The sequence below is a fragment of the Piliocolobus tephrosceles genome, chromosome 10 (assembly GCF_002776525.5).
Source record: "Piliocolobus tephrosceles isolate RC106 chromosome 10, ASM277652v3, whole genome shotgun sequence".
Taxonomy (NCBI): domain Eukaryota; kingdom Metazoa; phylum Chordata; class Mammalia; order Primates; family Cercopithecidae; genus Piliocolobus; species Piliocolobus tephrosceles.
In genome coordinates this window covers 107,023,938-107,047,646 of record NC_045443.1, presented here as the reverse complement: position 1 = coordinate 107,047,646, position 23,709 = coordinate 107,023,938, and the positions used below count along the sequence as shown (strand labels likewise).

The 23,709-nt window shown below is 47.7% G+C and overlaps 2 protein-coding genes across 7 annotated transcripts in view; one reads left to right on the top strand and one right to left on the bottom strand.

The window, feature by feature from the left end:
* Nucleotides 1-3,277, bottom strand: part of UBE3B (ubiquitin protein ligase E3B) — a 59,611-nt gene extending 56,334 nt beyond the window's left edge. Inside the window, exon 1 of one of the 3 annotated variants that reach the window (XR_002728690.2) lies at nt 2,754-3,271. The gene's annotated coding sequence lies outside the window, so the exon portion shown is untranslated. Of the gene's footprint in view, nt 1-2,753 lie in introns of all 3 variants that reach the window. The other 2 variants (XM_023199765.2, XM_023199709.2) reach the window with 2 other exon arrangements.
* A 193-nt stretch (nt 3,278-3,470) lies between these two features.
* KCTD10 (potassium channel tetramerization domain containing 10) overlaps nt 3,471-23,709 on the top strand; it is a 28,825-nt gene continuing 8,586 nt past the window's right edge. The window contains exons 1-5 of one of the 4 annotated variants that reach the window (XM_023200053.3): nt 3,471-3,579; nt 11,059-11,272; nt 19,866-20,035; nt 22,605-22,691; nt 23,001-23,053. In XM_023200053.3, the coding sequence (XP_023055821.1) occupies nt 3,577-3,579; nt 11,059-11,272; nt 19,866-20,035; nt 22,605-22,691; nt 23,001-23,053 (527 nt within the window). In that variant the 5' untranslated portion in view covers nt 3,471-3,576. Of the gene's footprint in view, nt 3,673-11,058; nt 11,273-19,865; nt 20,036-22,601; nt 22,692-23,000; nt 23,054-23,709 lie in introns of all 4 variants that reach the window. The other 3 variants (XM_023200009.3, XM_023199960.2, XM_023199918.2) reach the window with 3 other exon arrangements.

Here is a 23,709-nt window from a genome sequence, read left to right as displayed (position 1 = left end):
GTTACCAGTGGCTGTTCTGAGGTACTGAAATTGTGGGAAATTTTCCTTAATTGATTTGTATTTTCTGAATTTTCCACAGAATGCACATGGTAAAGCAGCACTGCACAGTGAGGGGCACACGGGCTTTGGGAGTCACATGGAGTTGGAGCCAGTCCCTAGCTCTGCCACATAACTATAGGGAGAATGTCTAAGGTTTTTTTTTTTTTTTTTTTTTTTTTTCAAGGCGGGGTCTCGCTCCGTCATCCAAGCTGGAGTGCAGTGGTGCAATCATGGTTCACTGCAGCTTCTACCTCCCAGGCTCAAGCGATTCTCCCACCTCAGCTTCTCAAGTAGCTGGGACCACAGGTGCACACCACCACATCTGGCTAGTTTTTAAATTTTTTGTAGAGGTGGGGGTCTCACTATGTTGCCCAGGCTGGTGGTCTCAAACTCCTGGACTCGAGATCCTCCTGCCTTGGCCTCCCAAAACGTTAGGATTACAGGTGTGAGCCACCGCACTTGGCCCTGAGTCTTTCCATCTTCATCTATTAATTGGCTTAGAGGTTGATAATGAGGACTAAATGTGATGATGTGTATCAAGTACCTACGGAGGTACTTGAGCACACAGTGTAGAGTGTATAGTCAATAAGTCTAACTGGTGTATTTTTTTTATAGACACAAGGATTTAAAAAAAGAAAAAAAAAACCCTTCAGCAGAGGCTCCCATCTGGACAGTTACTAAGGTTCTCTGGGTAGGAAATAATGCTGGCAGCCTGACATTTCTCACCCATTAACTTTTTTCCTATCTTAAATGCACTAAGATTCACCAGTCCTGTCCCTTGGGTTATGAACTCCTGGCCCTGCTGTTTAGACTAACAGATTCAAGCTCCTCAGGACGGCAAAAGAGCAGGGCCTAAGCCATGAGCACAATGATATGCTCCCTCCATGACATGCAGACAGTGCCTCAATGGTAGAGGGTACATCAAATTAGAAGGGGAAGAGGGAGCCTCTTCCTAAAAGAAAAACAAAGTTGCATGCAAACTGTGCCTAAGTACTGTAAGACAATCTTCAAACTTTCACTTCTCCCAGGGGGCCTCCCAGGATACAAAATTACTCTTATCCCCTTCCTTGAGATTATCATCCTTTCAAGGTTATTGGTTGATTTCTGTTTATACCACATAATAGCCTATACTTTACAGTTTTTCTCATCCTTTCCTATACACCTTCTCCACCTGCACACTGTATACTATAGTTAATCAATTAATAAAACACACAATCAAGTGTTTATTAAGTACTTATTTTGCTAAATGCCATGGAGAATCAAAGAAAAGGCTGTGCGCAGCAGAAAAAGTCTTGCATCAGAGAAAGCAGGCCTTGGTTCTTTTCAGTACTCATTCTATCTAACATTTGGCCAAGTTACTTATCCTCTCTAGGCCTCAGTTTCCTTACGTGTAAATCGAAGGTAATAACAGTGTCTACGTCCTAGGGTTGCTAAAAGGATTAAATGCAACATTTACCCTTCTTGTACCTCAACTTAGTCATCACAACATTGTGATTAGGATTAAATGGCAAAATATTAATAAGGGATATCTGAAAGCATGTAGCATGTAAGTGAGCTTTACTGTATTGTCCTTAAGAAGCTTGCAATCCAGTTAAGGAAACAAGAATCATATAGGTAGAAAGATGAGAAAATAAGAGGTTGGTGACAACCAAGATCATCTAAAAAAGTAAATGAGTACCCATTATGTGTCAAGTCCTTTGTAAGTGATCTCATCTAATAAGACCAGGAATCCTATGAGAAGATCACTCATGATCTCCTAGTCCAGTTTAGACCATTAGCATGTGGCAGAGTCAAGACTGTAATAACTAAGAGACAGGATTCAGACTCTTCTCTTACCTCTGTATTTCCAAAGCTGAAGCACCATAAATACCAACTGCTGACTGAGCCAAGAGTATTTTCCCTGTACAGTAGGAAAAGCTGGGCCACCAGGTTTAATGACCACCACCATTTGTTCTGGGCAGACAGTGTATCAGACACTGTACAGATATTTAACCCACTTGTCTTTTCAACAGTTCTACCAGGTGTCGATAATCTTTTGTTTTTGTGAGACAGAGTCTCACTTTGTTGCCCAGGCTGGAGTGCAGCTGTGCAAACTCGGCTCACTGCAACCTCCACCTCCCAGGTTCAAGTGATTCTCCTGCTTCAGCCTCCCAATAGCTCGGATTACAGGCGCCTGCCACCACGCCCGGCTAATTTCTGTATTTTTAGTAGAGATGGGGCTTCACCATGTTGGCCACGCTGGTCTTGAACTTCTGACTACAGGTGATCCGCCCGCCTTGGCCTCCCGAAGTGCTAGGATTACAGGCGTGAGCCACCGTGGCCAGCCTCAATAATCTAATTTTTATTTAAAGAATAGGAAACAGGACTTAAAGAGACTACTCATACTAACAGCTATTATTTATTGAAAGCTGCAGACTATCTAGGTGGATGCTTTTGAATCTGAATCCATGTATATCCAAAGCAATTATTTATTACTAAGTAAAACAAACAAGATCCAGGGCTCCCCCGTTCACAGAATGGCTAAGCAAAGAGAAGCCGAGAATGCAAGGTTGCCTGTGGGGCTAAGCTGGACTCAAATTACGACCAAATTTTTCTATATTCAGAACTAGGTGTCAGGCACAGTACTAAAACATATTTCACACCTTCTGTGAAACCTGCTAATTACTCCATTTACACAGAAGGAAACTGAGGCTCAGAGAGATGAGGGAACTCACCCAAGGTCACACAGCGAGCGAACAGTATTCGAACTCCAGTTTAGGTGAGTCGGGGGCCCGGCGTCTTTCCTCGGCATCAACAACCACAGGAACAAATCACCCAGCATTAGTCCGTTTATAAAGGCCTATCGTCCCAAAAGTGAAAAGAGGTGGAAAGGGCCGCGGAGAGAGCCCCTGGAGCACACAAGCCAGATCCCAGCACTTATTCCTCCGACCTGACCAGTCAAGGACTCGGCCCTAGAACCACCTCTCTCAAAGTCCCCCGCCCCACCACTCGGAGAACTGACAACCCAGTTGTCACTCGCTACCCGCAGGCCGACCTTTATTCGCTGGAGGTCCCCGCACTCGGGGTCGGGGCCGCAGCTGCCACTGTCTCAGCCCAAAACACCCTAGTTCTGCCAGACCCGGGGCAGCAGCCGAGGCACAACCGCCATTTTGCCCCGGGGTGTTTGCTTTCAGAACTCCGCCAGGAAGCAAGCATCCAGTTCCGGAAAATGACAGTTCCGCAGAGCTTCTCCGCCCGGGATGGAAAACTTCCCCACACCTTGTCCTCTCCTCTGTCAGCTGAAATAGCGGAGGCAGGATAAATGCCCTAGCCATCCAAGAGAAGCTGGCACCCATTCGGGCCGGGGAGGTTGGAAAGAAAACTGCTCTCTAGGCGCACAACGGACGGTTTAAGACGTTGCTCTCTGCGGGGCGGAAGTGGGGTGCGGACAACGGAAGTTACAGCCCCGGCCCCGCCTGCGCCCCGGGCTGGCGTGAGCTGGGTGTTTCCTGCCTCTCACAGTCCGGGTTTGGAGACTCCTGCGTCCTCCGACTTTTCATGGTAGGGAGGGCGGTGCCCACCGACTGGGGGCTGAAGGCGGCCGAGGGAGCTGGGCAGCAGCAGAGTATAAGAAGAAGGGACAGAGAGGAGGGGGTGCGACGAGGGGCAGTTGCGATAGTGGGGAGGCATTTGGGGGATTGGTTGGGGGAAAGGCCGGGGGTGGGGGAAGGGCTTTGGGTGGAGAATTAGGGGTGGTGGTGGAGTTCGGGGGGGGATCCCTGGCAGTTTGGAATCCGGGAAGCACATTTGGGCTTGGGGAGTAGATACGTGTGTGCGTAAGGAAGGGGTGTCTCCGAGTGAGTACTGAACACTGGTTGGAGATGAGAGTTGGTGATTGCGAGGAGAACAAAGAGATGTCAATTGAGAACGGACATTTGGGGTGGAAAATGAGGATTTGGAGGATTATGAAGGAGAATGGGCAGGTTATGAGAAGGTGAGGTAGAATTTCTGGGGGCGGAGCGTTTGGGGTTCTGGAGGTTGTGGCTGGAGTCGCTGGGTTTTCAGGAAGTGGGGAAGGGGCTCCCAGGTGCGTCTGAACACGGGCGAGTGGGGGAAAGAAATCGAGGGAGCCCAGCAGGCGGATGTGCGTTCAGTGCTTGGAATTCTGGGGAGAGATACCGGGGGCCTGAGGTCAGGATACCAGCGCCACGAAGTCCAGTGCCTCAGCTGGCGCCTGGGTACCTATCTGTAACTTCCATTGAGGCCAGAGGTGACCACGCCTAAGGAGCCGGAGGATGTCTCAAGATCTGTCTCTCAGCTGTGGGATGTGTCTCCTTGGGATCCTCAAGGGTCTGTTCCCTGAATAGCTCTTGTCCCTGGGTAGAGATGACCAAAGATTAGCCCAGATCTTCTTTCTTCTTGCTTGCTTGTTTGTCACGTCCCTGGAAAGTGCAGTCTTTAGGGAAAATCAGTCCCAGTGACGCTGCTGAAGAAAAATCAGTTATCCTGTATCTGACTTTGACTTGTCTGTTCCATTTTGTGCAAAGTAATGACCAGCGGAGTGGAAGAAGGCAGCATAAACCAGTGGTTCTCAAACTTTGGTCCCACCGGGAGCAACACCTGGTAACTTATTCAAAATGGCTGAATTTTCAAGCCCTATCACAGACTACTGAATCAGACATTCTTGGGGTGGAGCCCATCTGTTTTAACAAGCCTTGCAAGGGATTAGACTAATGATTTCTTGATTTGGACTGTGTAACGAAAGGGGGCATAGGAGTTGAGAGTCAGAGGGCTCTTATAGGTGTGATTCCTAGTTTTCTCCCCTAAAAAGTGGGGTTGATGATAAACGTCTTTCTCACTAGACCATTGAGAGAAATAGGCCAATAATTTGTGTATTAAACACAGGAAAAGAACGTCGTTCGGTGGGACAGTTGAAATTGGCGGTAGCTGTCTTATAAGCAAATTTTGGATGTAAAATGCTGCAATTATGTGACTGATGTGACTTAGTTGAAATGTAACAGCAGACTTTTCTGAGTTGTAGAAATGTCCTCAGTTTGGGAAGATTTTTATAACTAGCCTCAAAGCCTCAATACAGTGTTTCTTAAACTTCTTTGCTGTAGGAATCCCCTGAGGTGATGCTTTGCCTCACATCCCTGGCAATTCTTAGATAAAGCTGGTTAAACACCTTAGCTAGATGGCAGTGAGCGCTGGTCCCATATCAGAATCCCCCAAAGAGCTTTTTAAACACTAGTGACTGATCAGCCACCCCTCCGCATCTCTAAGATACTGATTAATTGATCTGGGGTGTAGCCCAGACAAGCACCGGTATGTGTGAGTTTTTGTTTTTTTGAGACAGGGTCTTGCTCTGTCACCCAGACTGGAGAGTGCACTGGTGTGATTGATCTTGGTTCACTAAAGCCTCACCCTCCCTGCCACAAGCAATCCTCCCACCGCAGTCTCTCGAGTTGCTGGGACTACAGGCATGTGCCACCATGGCCGGTTAATTTTTTTTTTTTTTTTTTTTTTTTGGTGGAGATTAGGTCTTATGTTGCTCAGGCTGGTCTCGAATTCCTGGGCTCAAGCAATCCTCCTGCCTCGGTCTCCCAAAGTGCTGGGATTATAAGTGTGAGCCACTGTGCCTGTCCTAGCATCATGTTTTTTAAGTACACCCAGGTGATTCTAGTAGCCAGGGTTGGGAACCACTGGTCCCACAGTTTTAGAGGCCCAAAGGAAACTACACAAAGGACTAGGTGCCAGATACTTTAACATTCATTCTCTGAGGGTTTTGAAGATTATGACTTTAACGCTCCATTTTACAAGTTAGAAAACTGAGACTTGGGTTAAATTGCTTGAATTTCACAAAGGAAATGGTGGAACTGGGTTGCAATCCAGGCTTGCCAAGACTATCCAGTGTTCCTTAACACACACATGCGCACAAGAACAAAGCACAAAGAAGCGTATAGAAAACGTGGGGTCAGGGATTTGGTGCCTTTTTTCCTACTGTACTTGCCTGAGCCTCCTTTCCAGTCTAGGATTTTCCCCCTTCAGCTGATTTTTGTATTTTCATGCATGCATACAATTGCTTCCTGCCTGTGGCTCTGAAGCTGTGAAGTGGGGGCTGGCTTTGGTTTATGGTGTTTTGGTTTGTTTTTATGTGTCAGGTCAGGAATTCACTGGGCCAAGACCATGGAGTTAATGGTAGCTTAAATAAGGGGTACAGTGCTTTTTAGAACAGTGAGCTGTAATCTTGGTGGGCTTTAAAATCTCCTGGGGAAGTTTTAAAAATTCTGTCGCCTACACATCCCAGACCAATTACATGAGAATTTTCTTGGTAGGACCCAGGTGTCAGGAGTTTTGAGCTCCTAGGTGATTTTGATTGTTACCAACTGGAGAGCCACTATTTAGAATCAGCAATATTATATTCAGGGGCGAAGGAGAGAAGGGAGACCATTTAACTGGAATAAACTTCTGATTGAATCAGATCCATAGCCAGTATCTCAAGTATTCATTGCCTCTCTGTTTAACGTAACCAATTTTGCTGTCTCCTGCCTCACCTCCCCAACTTCATTAGTAATGAAATCAAACCTTTGAAACAAGTCAAAAAGTAGGATACTGGCCAGGCGCGGTGGCTTATGCCTGTAATCCCAGCACTTTGGGAGGCTGAGGCAGGTGGATCACTTGAGGTCAGGAGTTCGAGACCAGCCTGACCAACATGGAGAAATCCCGTCTCTACTAAAAATACAAAAAGTTAGCGGGGCGCGGTGGCTCACGCCTGTAATCCCAGCACTTTGAGAGGCCGAGACAGGAGGATCACCTGATGTCAGGAGTTCAAGACCAGCCTGACCAACATGGTGAAACCCTATCTCTACTAAAAATACAAAATGAGCCAGGCGTGGTGGCGCATGCCTATAATCCCAATTACTCGGGAGGCTGAGGCAGGAGAATCGCTTGAACCTGGGAGGCAGAGGTTGTGGTGAGCAGAGATCGTGCCGTTGCACTCTAGCCTGGGCAACAGGAGCAAAACTCTGCCCCCCACCCCCTGGAAAAAAGCAAGATTCCAGTAGCAACAGTGGGGAGAGTCCTCCCTAGAGAGATTTGCTGTGGGGGTTTCTGGTCCACTGCCTCGTGTCCTCAGTTCACTGTAACTTGGGCTCAAGGACGTGAATGCTGCCAGAACTTTTCCCCCAGGGGCCTTGCCTACTATTAGGCTGACTGACCTTTGGAGGGGGTGGGCTCTGGAAAGGTTCAGAGCTTTTGTTGCCTAATCTGGAGCCTCATTCTAGATCAGGATGGCTCCTGCCTTTATCTTTTAGTCATGCCGTCTGCCGTTAGAGCTGGACACGGTTTCCAAAGAGGAGAAGATAGTTTGAGACTTCGGGAGCATTCTCAAATTACCGTAATTTGAATGTTTCGTGTCCGAGTGTTTACTCGGAGCCAGGGAGCCCTGTGAGGGAGGTGAAGCTGTTGGCCCTGCACACAGCTACTAAGTGGCAGGGCTGGGGCCTTACACGCGGGTCTGACTCCAAACCCTTCGCCACACTTTACCTCACAACTATTTTCAGGGCTTTTTGTACTTTTTAAAGACGGGAGGTGAGGCTGACCTTTCTCAGCTTATATATCATAGCTCTCAATCTACTAGGTGTGATGGGCTCTGGGCCAGCCACCACTTGCCCATGTCCTTCACTGGCCCCATCACTGACTCAACTCCTAGCTTGAGAGTGACTGACCCTGTCAGGGCTGCGGCATCCAAATCCACAAAATGGAAATAACTGTAGCTGTCTTCCAGCATTGTTTGGATTTGTAAAAGGCATGTGGTGGTAGAAATTAAGTGGTCAGGGGACATCCAGGGGCTTTCTGGAGCCATGGAAATGTTCCGAGACAGCTTGATTGGAGTGGGGGCTACACAGGTGCAAGTATTGACCAAAACACATCAAACTGTACTCTTAAAATATACTTTATTATGTGCAAATTATCTTTAAAAAGGTATTGGAAAGCCAAAAAAGGTACAGTCATGCACCACATAATGACAGTTTGGTTAGTGACAGACTGCATATATAACAATCCCTTATGATTATAATGGAACTGGAAAATTCCTATAACCTGGTGATACTCTAGCTGTCATTTCAGTTGTAGCACAACATATTACGTGTTTGTGGTGATGCTGGTGTAAACAGAACTACTTCGCTGCCAGTTGTATAAAAGTCTAGCACATACAATTATGTGCAGTACATAATAGTTGATAATAGCAGTAAACTTGATATATCACTGGTTAATGTATTTACTATTAATGGTTATTTTAGAATATACTCCTATACTCCTTCTACTTGCTTTTTTTGTTTTAAAGTGAAAACTGTAAAACAGCCTCAGGCAGGTGCTTCTGGAGGTATTCCAGAAGAAGGGATTGTTATGGGAGATGACAGTTCCATGCCTGTCACTGTCCCTGAAGACCTTCTAGTGAGACAGGATGCGGAGGACAGTGATACTGACAATCCTGACCCTGTGTAGGCTAGGCTTATGTGTGTGTATTTTGTAGTTTTGAACAAAAAAGTTTAAAAATTAAAAAAAAAAAAAGCTTATAGAGTAAGGATATAAAGAAAGAAAGAATTTTTGTAAAGCTGTACAATATGTGTTTTAAGCTGTGTTATTACAAAAGGATCCAAAAGTTAAAAAAAAATTAAAAAGTTTTTGAAGTAAAAAGTTATAGTAGGCAAAGGTTAACTTATATCGAAAGAAAAAAAAATTTAAATAAATGTAGTGTGGCCTCCCTGTGCAGTGTTGATAAAGCTACAGTAGTGTGCAGTAATGTCCTAGGCCTTCGCATTCACTCACTGTTTGCTCACCCAGAGCAATTTCCAGGCCTACACACTCCATTCATGATAAGTGTCCTATACCAGTATGGCATTAGAAAAAAATCCTTCATATCATGTATTTACTGTACTTTGACTTTACATGAAGTACACTTTATGTACTTTGTTGTCTGTTTCATGATAGGCAGCTTCCAAAATGCTAGATCATTTGCATTTTGGGGTAAATTTCCTTAACACATACCCTCACCCATGACCATAAGCCTTCCCCCCCCCCCCCTTTGAGGTCTTCACAGTTTTTGGAAACTCTATTTCCATAAGCTACTCCTGTCATCCCATGGACAAAGGATTTTTCTGAGGGAGGCAGCTGGTCATAACTGTTAGTGTGAGGTCTCTGGGGACTGATGTCAGAGGACAGCTACAAGGGGGGTGACTGCTTCCTCTGGACCGCTTTTATGTTTGGCGTCGGGCAGCAAGACCCCAGATTAGCTAAGCCTGAGCTTTTGAAAACATACTTTCTTGTGACTTTTCTTGATGAAAAAGAAACTGTTTCTTGAGAAAACATTTCTTTCCAGGAGGCTGTTCTTTCTCTGTTTTCACTCTGCAAGGCCCTGACCTGGCAGGTGATATCCAGGCCACTGTTGGGTGCCATGGAGGTGGGGAGAGTTGGCCAGAAGAGTTGAATAACCTTGAATTGAATATTGTCTGTGACTGTTGCGTTGCCTCTGCTGTTGCAGGCTGCCACCCTTTACTCCCCGTCCCATTTACAAAAATAATGCTTGTGTTTTACCAGTTATAATCGTAGTACCCATTCATTATAGAAAATCTGGAAAAGCTAGACAATTCTTTTTCAGTTTCAGGGAATAGTTCGAAAAAGTTATGTGCTGTCAGTGCCCTGCAGCCAAAAACCACGAGGAACATACCTGTGGTCAAGCAAAGCTGGGTTTATTTCCTTGTTGCATTGGGGGAGAACTGTGGGACATCTCAGAGAAGGGCTGGGCTTGTGTTGGGTGATTTGAGAGGGAGTTCAGAGAAGTGGGGCTTTGCTCTGTGTTGGATGCTGCTGGGAAGCAGGGCTAATTCTGTGATTGGGTCTCAGTGATTCCTGACTTGAAAGCAGGAAGAATGGAAGGAGGCTAAACCTCTCATTGGTAAAGCAGTGGCTGTAACTCGTATTAGCCAGGATAGGGGATCTTTGGTCATTTTTGTATTTTGGATAATGTTTATGTTTTTGTCTGTGTTCAGACATGATTGAATGGTCCTGTTTTTGTCTTGTTGCAAGTTCACAGAGTGGCCTTGTCTGATGGTGATGTGCTGTGAGAAACTGTTGATGTTCAGTGGGAGCGGTAAGGCCAGCCGTGGGGGCCTACCCCAGATTCAGCAAAGATTCTGCCCACCCTTGCACATCTCCAGCTCTACAATTTTACCTGTTCATTTCAGACATGTTTTCTCTGAGTTCACATGTGCCGGATACCAGTCTCATTTTCCAGGCCTGCGTAAATCAGCCATTGTATCCATTTCTTTGAGATGTGCCAGAGAGTTGGCCATGCTATCAGGGAGATTGTAGTGGAATCTTGCTCTTTTGGGCAGCGCTAGTCTAGGAGGTCTAATTTTGCAATAACTGGGTTCCAAAAGTTTCCATGTCTGTTGTTTAGTCCTCAGAAACACCTTCTCCCCGCAGGAAGTGATAGGAGTGTGAGCTGGAATCCCATTCAACTTCATAAAAGCTTATTTCATCTGGGATGCAGCTGAAAGATGACACTTAGCTGTTCGGTGATACATGGCAATAAGGAAATGTAAAGAGACCTGGGCAGTGCTTTAGGGTGCAGCCAGGGTGTGCATGTATACAGGTGCTAGGCAGGAAGGAGGTGCTTATAACATAAGAGTTAGTGGCACATTTATGGCCTGCAGGGTCGGCAGGCAAGGTCAGTGTATGAGGCTATCTGGGCGGGTTTTGGGACAAACCAGGGGATGCATGGCCCTCTCTAGGGGGCATCCAATACCCCAGCTCCCACCAGTTGTTCCCCAGCTAGCCCAGTTGGCCTCTGATTTTAAGAGAAGCCAGAAGTCCAGATTTTTCTGTGAGCGCTCCTTAGTTGTCCACATTGGAAGCAAACTTTTAAATGCTGTGTATGCGTGGCCCAAGCAAAACACATCTGGAGGCCAGATTGAATCCACAGGCTGAAAGCAGTCAACCAGGCCTGATGTCATGACCCTGTGTCCTCTCTACTGGCAGGAAGAGATGTCAGGAGAAAGTGTGGTGAGCTCAGCGGTGCCAGCGGCTGCTACCCGCACCACTTCCTTCAAGGGCACGAGCCCCAGCTCCAAATACGTGAAGCTGAACGTGGGTGGAGCCCTCTACTATACCACCATGCAGACGCTGACCAAGCAGGACACCATGCTGAAGGCCATGTTCAGCGGGCGCATGGAAGTGCTCACCGACAGTGAAGGTAAGCTCACCTGCCACGTGCCTGCCCCGGCCATGCATTATGTGGTCCAGGAGAGCTTCCCCAAGGAAGTGACGTTTAAGTCGAGACCTGAAGATGTGTAGGAGGCAGCTGGTCAGGGACTCCCACCATCTTGACTTCGTTGTTGATTTGCTGTGTTACTTTGAGAAAGTTACTTCCTCACCCAGGCCTTAGCTTGCTTGTCTCTGCCATGCTTCGATGGCTTCAGAGTGAAACTCAAGCCTGGGGGAGAGAGAGGTGTCTTCCCTGGACCCTTGTCCTCCCAAGATGGGGTCTTGACAAAGACTCACCAACCTGGGTTTGAGCCCCAGCTCCCCAGTTAGTATCTGGTGATCCTAACCAAGTGGCAGAACCTTTTGGTCTCATTTTCTTCCTCTGGTGAAATGGGCATGACGATACCTGCCCCTTGGGGCCGTTGGCACATAGTAAGTATTCATCCATATATAGTCAGTGCATGTGTGTATATGTGTATGTGTATATATATACATAAATAGATACACGCACACACATTTTTCTTGTGGAAAGTCGTGTTAGTAAAAGGCAAAGAATCAGCTGGGCACGGTGGCTCACGCCTGTAATCCCAGCACTTTGGGAGGCCGAGGTGGGCGGATCACGAGGTCAGGAGATCGAGACCATCCTGGCGAACACGCTGAAACCCCGTCTTTACTAAAAATAAAAAAGTAGTCAGGCGTGGTGGCGGACGCCTGTAGTCCCAGCTACTTGGGAGGCTGAGGCAGGAGAATGGTGTGAACCCAGGAGGCGGAGCTTTTAGTGAGCTGAGATCATGCCACTGCACTCCAGCCTGGGCAACAGAGCAAGACTCCATCTCAAAAAAAAAAAAAAAGGCAATGAATCATTTAGAGGGGTGTTCCATAACTACTCCCTACCCACCTGGAACCATCAAAGAGCCACTGGCAACAGGGCTTCATCCTTACCTGGCTGGGTTTACCAGCAGGTCACATGTGGTTTAAAAATAGCTCCATCCTTCATTCCTTGGCCTGAGATTGCTTAAGACCAGGCCAGGGTACAGCCTGGCTTGACCTTGACCCCGCTTTCCTGTTTCTGAGACTGGCCTTCTATGCTGCTGCCCTACCTTTCCAGGGACATTGACTTGGGAGGGTGAGTGAGTTTTCACATAAGTGGGTGGGACTGGGGGACCCAAGCCTGGTGTCCCCCAGTTCATTCTCTGATCCTAAGAGGGCCGAGGCTTGGGCTGCCCACTGGTGAGGGCATTTCTCTCTGTGTCCTGGGGAAGACCAGGGTGTGGGGCTGGAGGTTCTGCTTCCCGTGAACTCCGGTTTCTGTTCAGGCAGCAGTGAACTGAGGTTGGAGCCCCAGAGCTGCCATCTCACACTTAGTTTTTTATGAGTGGGAGGATCCCCTTTGCTGTGCCACACCCAACATGGCCCGAGAGTATCTGTGGAAGTCAAGACAATAGCACCCCAGCTGCTGGAGGAAGCAGGCGTTTTCTGAGAACCAGGATTGTTGTGGTTTTTCTTGTACCCTACCCAGTCTCTGGAGGGGCTCAGGAAAGGCTGCTGAGTTGCCTCGAAAGCTGAGTGGACGCCTCTTCTCCTCAAAAGGCCTCGTCTTGGTGGCCTGATGCCATATCAAAAAAGAAACGGACTCCTCAGTCCGCCTGTCCCCGACTGGACAGAACATGTGAGTGGTACTGGCAGGACTGCTCACCTTCTAAATGCCTGCTATGAGATGTTTTTTGCTTGATGCTGCCTGGAAAACCCAGGGTCTCGGGGGACACAGTGTCATTTTGACACTGCAAACTGTGGCTTCTTTCATGTCACTGGAGTGCAGCCCCTGCTTCATATGATTATGAAAAGCTCATGGTATGGCACTTTATGGGGCATTCTTTTTTTTTTTTTTTTTGAGACAGGGTCTTGTTCTGTCACCCAGGCTGAAGTACAGTAGTGCCATCATAGCTCACTACAGCCTCCATCTCCTGGGCTCAAGCAATCCTCCCACCTCAGCCTCCTGTGTAACTGGGACTACAGGCATGCACCACCAAACCCAGCTAATTTTTTAGAATTTTTTGTGGAGATGGGGCCTCATTATGTTGTCCAAGCTGGCCTTGAACTCCTGGACTCAAGCTATCCTCCTACCTCAGCCTCCCAAAGTGTTGGGATTACAGGCGTGAGCCACCACATGCAGCCAATGGGTATTGTTTCATTTAATCCTCACCATAACCATTCCAGGGGTGGATACTGTTGTTACCATTCCAAGTGAGGAGTCCCCATCTCAGAGGTGAAATGCTTTTTCAAAAGCTGATGGGACTAGAAAAGGTGAAGCTGCTGAACCCAGGACTTGCTGGCTCTTACTGCCTGCTGTGCATGGCTAGATGTGGCCCTGGTCCCAGGCCAGATCGTTTGAGTGTGGCATCCTTACGATTTAACTGCTGGCTTTGTGCTAAAGCCCTCTGGTGGGGGCCCTCGTGAAGGCCTGGGATAGTAGGCTGGGTATCTGGCCTTCTAGCCGTTGTCTGTGCCTGGCAGAGCGATCCTGTTGGTCCTTGGAGAGAGCAATGCACAGCCTGACCCATGGCCTACAGGTTGCCTCAAATGCACTCTTGGGACTACAAATTGGGATAGATGCCCTGCATCTTGCAGCTCCATCCTGGCCTACAGGCTGGAAGCCTGTCAGCTGCAATGAAGTTTGCTACAAATAGGCAGAAATGCCAAGTACAGCTCAGCCAGGCAGTGAAGCCAGCAGTACAGCTTGCTGGTTAAAGGACAGGGGCTTTGAAGGTCCTGAACAGGGGATGTGTCATGTTGCCCAAGAAAGTGATTGCTTCAGGAGAGAGGACCTGGCATCCAGCATGGGGGAAATAGTCTCCTTTTTGCTCCGGACCCTTCTACCTGTTTGAGTTTTGTACTGTGTGCAGGTAACTCCTAAACCAAGAAGAACTTGGGTGTTGATGTTAGCCAGGCCTGGGTTAAGTCCTGGCTCTGCTGCATGTCACAGTCACAGTCGACATTTATGGAGCCCTGTCTACATGTTGTGCTAATTTTGGCCTATTTGCCATTTACTGGCCATGTGACATTGGACAAGTGGCTTTTTCTCTGAACCTCTTTCCTCCTTCCCCAGTTGTGAATGAAAATGCTTTGCAGAGTTGGGGATTGAGTGAGGACATGAGAAAGCACTTGCCACAGGGCCTGAGATGTTGGGAGAACTCAGTAAATGGGAACTGTCAATTATGGCTTTTGTTCTGAGTGTAAATGTTGGGGGGATGAGTGTTGCTGAGGAGCTACAGAGAAGCAGGTCTTAGCAGCATGTTGGGAGAGGGTGCCTGCCTTGTCCTTCAGGGATGAGCATGCTGCAGTTCCACACTACCCCCATGGGATGGCTTTTCTGAGAAGAAGAGGACACTGCGGCAGTGAGCATGCCCTTCCCAGACTCTTCCTGGAAAGGTTCAGTTCCCACAATGCTAGAAGTTTCACCTGACTCCTTGTCAGCGTCACCATTGGTTCACGGATTTAGGTAGCGCCTTTCACAATGCATCCGTTCAGCATTTGCCTGTAGTGTCTGTTTCATCCCTGTTGTTTGGCACGGTATTTCCCCCGTTGTATGTTTTCTGATGTCTTGCTAATGTATTTTGGAATGAGTGCGTACCCTAGATTGAAGAGTCATTCATTTTGTGATGGCGCCTCCCCTAGAAATCAGTATGATCCATGGGAAAACTGCAGTTCCTGCGGGCTTCCCTGAGATCTCCAGCCCTTCTGCCTTCCATGACGATGCTCTTTTGTACAATTCCGAAGTACCTCAGAGCTTTTAAATTGTGAATAATACAACAAACTCACCTGTGCCACCAGGCTCAGTCCGGGCATAAAGTATGACCTGTACCTGTGGGGCCCCTCTGTACCTTCTCTGTTTGTCCCTCTCCCTTCCAAAGGTAAGCATTGGGGTCACTAGGTGTATCTCAAGCATGGCAACAGAGTGAGTCACCTGAGGAGGTCAGGAGGTCACCTGAGGAGGACCCAGGTAGTGCCTGGGTCCCAGCCAGGGTGTGGCCTGGGCAGTAGGACTTTGAAGAGCTGTCTGGGTGATTCTAGTGTGCAGCCAGCGTTGAGAACCACAGGTGTCGATCTTTCCAGGTATTACTCTTGCTATAGCTGTGCACGTCCCTAAACAAGGCGCCATTGGTGTGCTTTTAAACATGATGTCAATGGTGCTCTACAGTTTGTATCTGTTTTGCTTTTGCTTATGTAGCATTATGCTTGTGAGAACAATCCACAACTAAATAGCTCTTGTTCACACATTTCCTGGTGGTAGAGTGTCCATTCTAGAAGCATACAGCCGCTGCCGGAGCCATATTCTGTTGCTGATCATGTAGAGGGTTTGCGGTGTTCACTGCTGGGAATGTGAACATCCTTGAACACTTTCCCCGAGCATGGGAGTTGCTCTGTGTGATGCTGCTCAGCTTTTGCCACATCATGGCGCATGTAGACGATCATATTTTCACTTTGGCAAATGAGGGGGTTCTGGACTCCCTGGACCCCACCCAGCCATCTCAGGGGCTGTGGCTGTAAGATCTTACCCACTGTTGGGAGCTCAGCCCTAGAGGTTATTCCCAGGAGGGGAATTGGGATGGCATCTTCTACTCCCTTAGATATTGCAGGAGTCCCTTCTGGAGTGGTTATGGCAACTTCTACTCCCTGCAGAAGTCTGGTTTTGCCAACCCTTGGCACTGTCCAACCTTTTAATTATTGCAAATCTGGTGAGTATGATACGGTACCTTGTTTTATTCAGTATTTCCTAATGTCTGGTACATTGAGCATGTTTTTATGCTTATTGGTCTTTTGAGTTTAATCTTTTAACTGCTTGATTGCATCTTGTTTACCCATTTGTGTTTTTCTTTTCTTATTACTTTTAGAAGTTCATATTCTGGATCCTATTTCTTTGGGGTCTGCTGCAGATATCTTCTCCCAGTCTGACTTGTCTGAGCTTTTGTAATGGGGCTTTTTGATACCTCAAAGTTTAAATTGTTTTTTACACCTAGCTCCTTGATCTACTTCAGTGATGCCCAACCAATGGGTGGTTTTTTGGGACATTTAGCAATGTCCAGAGACATTTTTGGTTGTCCCATCTTGGGGATGGTGTTGCTCCTGGCATCGAGTGAGTAGAGGCCAGGGATGCAACTAAATACCCTACAATGTACGGGGCAGCCTCTCACAACTAAGAATTATCTGATCCAAAATGTCAAAGTGCTCAGGTTGGAGACCCTGCCTTAGGGATTCTGATCAGGTATGAGGCAGGTTCCTAGAATCTGAATTTTTCACAAGTACCTTGGGTGGCATTTATGATCAGGGGTGTTTGTGAAGCACAAAAGTATAGAGTATAAATACCTTAGGATGGCAGAGGGGTCAGTGAAGGTTCTCTGGAGGCGGTGGGAGAAGGGAAAGGAGAGGTCAGACATCCAGGGAGAGAGGAAGCACATCGTATGCTCACGGGGCGGGGAGGAGGGGAGCCTAGTGGCCCAATCCCCCTGACCCCCAGAGCTGCCTTCTCCTCCTTTGGGTCACTGAAAGCAACACCAACTCCGTCCTGGGGGCTGGACCTTGCTGCCTCTGGACGCTGCTGCTCTGCTTCCAGCAATAATCATGAGAGATGAGATTGTCAAAGACCCATAGCTGCTTTTGAGTGCTGTTGGTAGACCCAGCATTGTGCTGTGTGCCTTCTGTACGTTCTTTTATCGTATTTTTATCTCAACCCTGTGAGATCGTTTGTAGAAGAGAAAACTGCTAGACAGAGGTAAAATGAAGCACCAGTGTCATCCAGCAAGAAGCTATCAGAGCTGGGTTTCCAACACTTAACTGCTGTGCTGTGCTGAGGACGTCCTGGAGCCCAAGTCCAGTGTTGCCCAGTGTGGTCCCGTTCAGTTCTGCTCTCCAGCCTTGCCTAATGGGTCGTGGGATGACAGGCTGCCCTGAGTTGGCCAGCCTTCCTAAATAGCCCTCGTGCCCCGTGGCAGCAGGAGAGAGACCCCCCACATGCGAGGAGCTGCTTGACTTCCATTTGCCTTTCTACATGCTAGGCATTTGAGCTGACTTTCAAAGGGATCACTTCCTGCTTTGAAAGCGACCACAGTATCTTAAAGTCAAAATGCTGATTGAAACCTCCTGGAGAGTGTGCCTGGCTCCCTTGCCCTTATTTGTCCAAAGTATGATTCCTTCGCCACAAGCATTTCCTGACGGCATTCTTGAGCCGGAGCCCAGTGTCACGGGCTGCCTGTTCGTTTATGGGAACTCTGGGCTATCACTTAGATAATTGATTTCAGGGCCCTGGGTCTTCCAAGCAGCTTGAGTTCTACAGGCATCAAAGGCAGAGCATGGAAGCTTCCTCCCCTGTGCAGCTGAGCTGAATTCTATTTATCTTTTCAATTCTGGTGAAAGGAGTTTTCCTATGAGTGCCTTACTTTTTCTTTGTGGTCTAGTCCTGCCGCCTCTGCTTGGGAATGGCGCTGAACCTCTCTGAACCTCTGTTTTATCCGTGGAAAATGCAAGGGAATGAGCTCCCCTCAAAAAAGAACTGGTGGAAAGGTAATACAGTCTTTCCATGCCTTGTCAGCCTTCTGAGAGAAACGTACTTGGTGTAGGCAGCACAGAGGCCTCGAGCTGGTAGACTGCAGGCCCAGTTCATTTGCAGATGTGTTTTGTTTGCCTTGTGGTGGGTTGATGACAGTTTTGTGTTGTTTTAATTAGTTACCATCCTTTAAAAATCAGGGAATTCACAGAAAAATCTGCGTTTCTGGCATTGCATAGGAACATCAGAGCTCACAGCTCTTGGGCCCACATTCCTGCCTGGCCACTCTTGGCTGGAGTGGGAAGAACCTGCCCCTCTTGGGGGCAGGGCAAATGCTGTCCTCTCAGCCCTGCCCAGCTGCACTCATTTATGCTGCTTACTGGCCCCGGAGGCATCTGGGTTGCATAAGATATTAATTCCGTATTTTGTTGTCTCAGATGTAGAAAGAAGTGGGGTGGGATCACATTTGGAGGTCACTGTCAGGGTGATGTGATTTACTATGCCTGGGAAGGCCTTTTCTTCCCTGAAACCAGGAGTTGACTCAGGGCTACACATTTGTATTGCATTTTCCCCAAGTTGGGGTATTCCTCCCACCTACCCAGGAAATTGGAGCAGTGTGGAAGTAGGAAGTGGAAGCCGCTGGAGGGCTGGGACCGCTCCTTTAAGAAAAGGCCCAGGAACTTTAGGCTGAGCTGTTTCATCAGGGGAACCTGGAAACGGCCCTATTATCAACTTTCCTGGTAGCAAATGATGCAAAGAATACTAAACTGTGCCCTAAAACCATGAGAGGGCACCTGGCAGGGACTGGACTTGCCAGATTAAGGGGTAGGGGAAAGCGGGCCGATTTATGCCTTTGGATTGTGAAAAAGATGCGTTTGCTGCTCTCAACTTTTGCTGGCCTCTGCCACTGATCCAAGGCCCGGGATCAGTAGGGCCCAGTCTGAGGAGGATATGGAGCAGGGCACAGTGTTGTTAGGAGTGGAAATGCTGGCCCTTCTCCCAAAAGGTGGGAGCATAAAGTGACCGATTCCTACTGAAGCCCCCTCACGGCACTGGCATTTTCCACCTGTAATGCGGGGCAGGAGCCATGGGGACACCCCTTGCCTGAGGTCGCCCTGCTTGTCAGAAGGCCTCGACTTCACCCTCTCATCTGTCTGGCTTCTTTTTAGAGGCTCACATTTGCTGTTGGGAGATACTTGGTCTTTGCTCCATTCCTGCCTCCCTTTTTGGTACTTCCTCCTCCTAGGCTCCAGTCCTGTCTTCTCCAAACACCACTCCCAGAGACACTGCATTTCAGTAGAGGGGTTCTGAAAACCCTCAGGATCTCTAGTGGAGGAATGTCGGCTCAGTGACAAGATTAGAAAGAACATTGAGCAGCAGAATAGAGTTTTCCTGGCCCCCACCCCCAAGAATGTTTCACAGTGCCTGGATTTGGTCAGCAGTTGGGACCTTTCTCCATATCCAATAAAAGCTGGTTCTGTCTCCCCGTGTTGACCAAGCTGCTTGTGGGTGGGGTCTGTCTTGGTCATTCAGTAGCCACTAAGTGCTTGTTGCAGGAAGTTGTGGGATAGGACTTCCTGTGTTGGTGCTGGTCAGTGTCTGGGGCTCGGCCTTGGGAGCCAGAGGTCACAGTCTGCAAGGGTGAGACTTGTGCATTCTTAGAAATGGCTCTGTTACGTGCCAGTTTGAGGGAAGCTTTGTAGAAAGAGGAAGTAGCTATTTTTTACCCCAGAAGTCTTTCTTCTGTCCTTGGGATGCGGCCATTTGGCCCTGTTTTACCCAGGTGTGGTACACGAGCCCCTCTTGGATGTCCTTGTCTAAGGGATATTTGAGGGTATCTCAGAAGTGTACTTTTGGGCCTCAAGAGTCAGGATGTACAACAGAGCCTCAGATCAGGGTTACCTGGGGTTGTGGCCGTGTCAGCAGGGCCTGGAGGCTATGGGGGCCTCCTCAGCCCTTAGTGGACAGGTGGGCAGTTCAGCTCAGGGCCTCCCATGAGAGGAGGGCCCGTGTAACCAGCCCCTGCCTCCTCCCCCTGCAGGCTGGATCCTCATTGACCGCTGTGGGAAGCACTTCGGTACGATACTCAACTACCTTCGAGATGGGGCGGTGCCTTTACCCGAGAGCCGCCGGGAGATCGAGGAGCTGCTAGCAGAAGCCAAGTACTACCTGGTCCAAGGCCTGGTGGAAGAGTGCCAGGCAGCCCTACAAGTAGGCATCACCCTTTCTTCCCATATGGGTGGAGAGGCACCAAGCCTACCTGCCTTCCTCATTTTCCCTCTCTGCAAAATGGGGGCGGTTTCTGTCTGACTGAGATGTTGTGAGAGTTAATGAGTTTGCCCTGGAGCCCGATTCCTTCAGTCAGAGTGACCCCTGAGAGGCCTCCCTGGAACAGCAGGCCACCTACTGTCTCGGTCCTTGCAGCCCCCATGCTGTTGGATCTTCTCATGTGTACATCTCAACCCTTCAGCAGCGAACCCTGCCGTGTAAAACTTGGTCAGTGTTTGGGACCAATCTTAGGGTTTACTCTAGTCCCAAAAGTCATTGTTGGGAGCTCAGCATAATCTCTACAGACAGACATCCCTCACTCCTTAGCTGGACAGAGCAGGACCATTGGGGTCAGGTCTGGTGACAGTAAAATCCCACAAAACCAAAATGCTTCTAGACATAGCCAACACCCCTTTGTTTCAAACAAAGTTACAATGTGGCAGAGCATCAGAAGTGTCCCTTTGGGTTGTCTGGGTTGTGGTAGGAATCTGGTCTGTGTGCATGAGGCCCTTGTTTGGGCCTCCCCAACACCACATGTCTGTGTTTGGCCCCACACCGGACCAGTACCTGTAACGCTGCACACCACCTCTACTCTGAGAGTCTGAACTCACTGTAGATCTAACTGAATGTTGCAGCATTTCCTTTTTTATTGTTACTACGTTGTTAAAAGTGATGCACATGCATCCTTCAAGAAGTCAAATAGTGCTGCAAGGTTAACATCAAAAACACCACCATACCCCCTCCTACTCTCCTTCACCCCTGCAGTAACCTCTGTGAATTCTTTCAGCAGTTTTTTCTGTTCACATTTATGTTTCCACATAATTCACCTGTGCTGCTCTTTATTGAATTCTCAGTTTTTGACATTATCTACTGGCATGACTATAGAAAACTAGAATTTAACTCACGCACTGCCCCTACCTCCACCCCCACCAAGCTTAGGCATACTCTTCCTTCTCCCATTCTCCTGGTACAGTTCATCACAGTTCTGGTTAAATTCATAGTGTACATCATGACGCATAAATATGGCTGACAGTTAAGCCATAGAGTGTACAATGATTATTTTCTTTCTTCTAGAACTGTAAGTTTGCCAGAGTTAGGGATTGCCTCATTGTTTTGTTAGCTTGATTGTCTAAATATATATTCCTACTTCAGCCCCATGTTCTCAGCGGTCTCATACTGGTGTGTTCAGACACATCAGAGGTTCTGTTTCATCTTTGTCTTGGAGACATGCCCCTGGGTCTCGTTTCTATTAGTCTGAGGTTAGACCTCCAGGACTGACCTCCTAATTCTTTCCTCTTAGTGTCTCTGGCTTTATCCTTTTGTTCTACTTTCTCAGAAGTTTTATTTTTTCACCTTTATATTTTCAACCCTTCTATCAAAATTTTCATTTCTGCTATCGTCTTTCTAAGAGCCTTTTCTTGCTCTCTGAATGCCCTGCTTTCCACAGCATGCTGGTCTTGTTTCGTAGGAGGCCGTATCTGCTCTCATCTGTCTGATGATACTATTTGTTTTCTTTCTTCTCCCTTCATTATCTGACTCCTCCTCTTTTCCTCTCTTTGTTTTGGTTTTGCTCTCATGTTTAAGAGGCTTTTCACATGTAATCTGATGATGCTTGGCTGTCTGTTGAAAAAATGAGACTCTGAAAGCTTGTTTGTGCATGTATGGTCCTTGTCCACTGGGCTGCATTGTGGGTGATAAGGCAGACTTTTTCAGCGGGACCCCCAGCTCTCAGAATCTGTAAGCCATTTTGGGGGACAGATGGTATTCCTGAAGAGCAATCCTCTACTCTCCTCCTGCTGATGGGTCTAGGCCTGGCCGGCTGCCTTTGGGGATCTGGAAGGGGAAGGAGCTGGGGTTGCTTGTCACTTAGTGTGATGTTCACTTCTGCCCCCGTTTTCAGAATCGCAGCTCAGCCCTGTCCTCTACTGTGCAAACCACTGCAGGAAAGTTGCCCTTTCTTCTGCCTGCGTGGCGACAGAGATGGATTTGGGGATCTTCCCAGTGCTTCCGCCCACTGGTTTCAGCTTTCCCCTTCTCCTTGGTTAACGCTCACCTGTGACCTTTCCAGCCTCAAGTTTTTGACTTTTTTTTTTTTTTTCCTGGTCTGCTGACTTCACTTCTCCCATTCTTTTTCCCCTTAGGGGTTTATCCTTTTTTTTTATTCCTCTGCAGTCATCATAGTGGGGTTTTAGGAGCATTTGATTAAATCATGTTTCAGCTGCTACGACAAGGGTTTATGTTTGAGTGGCTTCCTGGGCTGTGGAAAATGGTCGTCATTGTTAGTATTTACTCAGCATCCTGGCCTATAATGGTCACAGCCAAAGAGCAGACTTACTGGGAAATCCAACTCCCTGTCTCCCTCATCTAGTTCATTGGTGGTAAGAATCCTCCTCTCTTCCCAGCCATGACTGCCCCATCCCCCCTTGCCAGAGCCTGTCTGTCCAGCAGGTCAGCTTTAAAAATGCAGTGCTAGGCAGGCCTCCTAGGCTGAAAGCATGTTTTGTTCCAGCAGAACAAAGATACTTATGAGCCTTTCTGCAAGGTCCCTGTGATCACCTCATCCAAGGAAGAACAAAAACTTATAGCGACTTCAAATAAGGTATGTTGGAGGCACCCTTGTGGAATTTCTTTTGCTACCAGAAATGATGGAGGTTCTTCTGAATAACTTTTGAAATAAAAACATGTGTAATTGCCTGAGTGAGGCCTGAGAATGGGTTCACAATGGGAAGCTACAGGTCATCTTTTGTCCTCTGCTATTGGGTCATGCGGTCCCCCTCTCCAGCCAGCAAGCTACGCTTGTCTGCCTCTTCTGCTGCCGCGCAGGGCCCCAGCCCTATGGGAAGCCAGTAGTTCATTGCACCTGCCTGCCAAATAATTCTTCGTCTTCTTCTTTTGAAACAACCCACAGCCAGCCGTGAAGTTGCTCTACAACAGAAGTAACAACAAATACTCATATACCAGGTAAGGTGTCAGCTGGGAAAGACAGCTCCATTTACTAGGAAAACCTCCACTCACACTAGCCAGACCCAGCTCCTCTTTGTACCTTCAGATCAGGATGACCCCTCTCTACCTCTCTGCCTGGATAGATAAGATGACAGATGGATACAGGGGTATAACTCTGAGCTATAATTCACACATATCATAAAAGTCATCTTTATAGAGTACACAGTTTTTATTATATTCACAGTATGTGGTTTTTAGTATATTCACATGTTGTGAGGCCATCACCACTATCTAATTTTAGAACTTTTTCACTGCCTGAAAAGAAACCCTCTGTTCATTAGCAGTCACTCCCCATTTTCCCTCAGCCCTAGGTAACCACTAATCTGTTTTCTGTCTTAATGAATTTGCCTGTTCTGGACATTTTTATATGAATGGAATTGCACAATATGTAGACTTTTATGACCAGATTCTTTCACTGAGCATAGTGAGATGACCTAAGAGGTTTTCAGGGTTTATCCATGTTGTAGCATGAATTAATACTTCATTCCTTTTATGGCAGGATAATATTCCACAGTGTGGACCACATTTTCTTTACCCATTCATCAGTTGATGGACATTTGGGTTGTTTGCACTTTTTGGCTATTGTTTTTAATGCTGTTATGAACATTCATGCA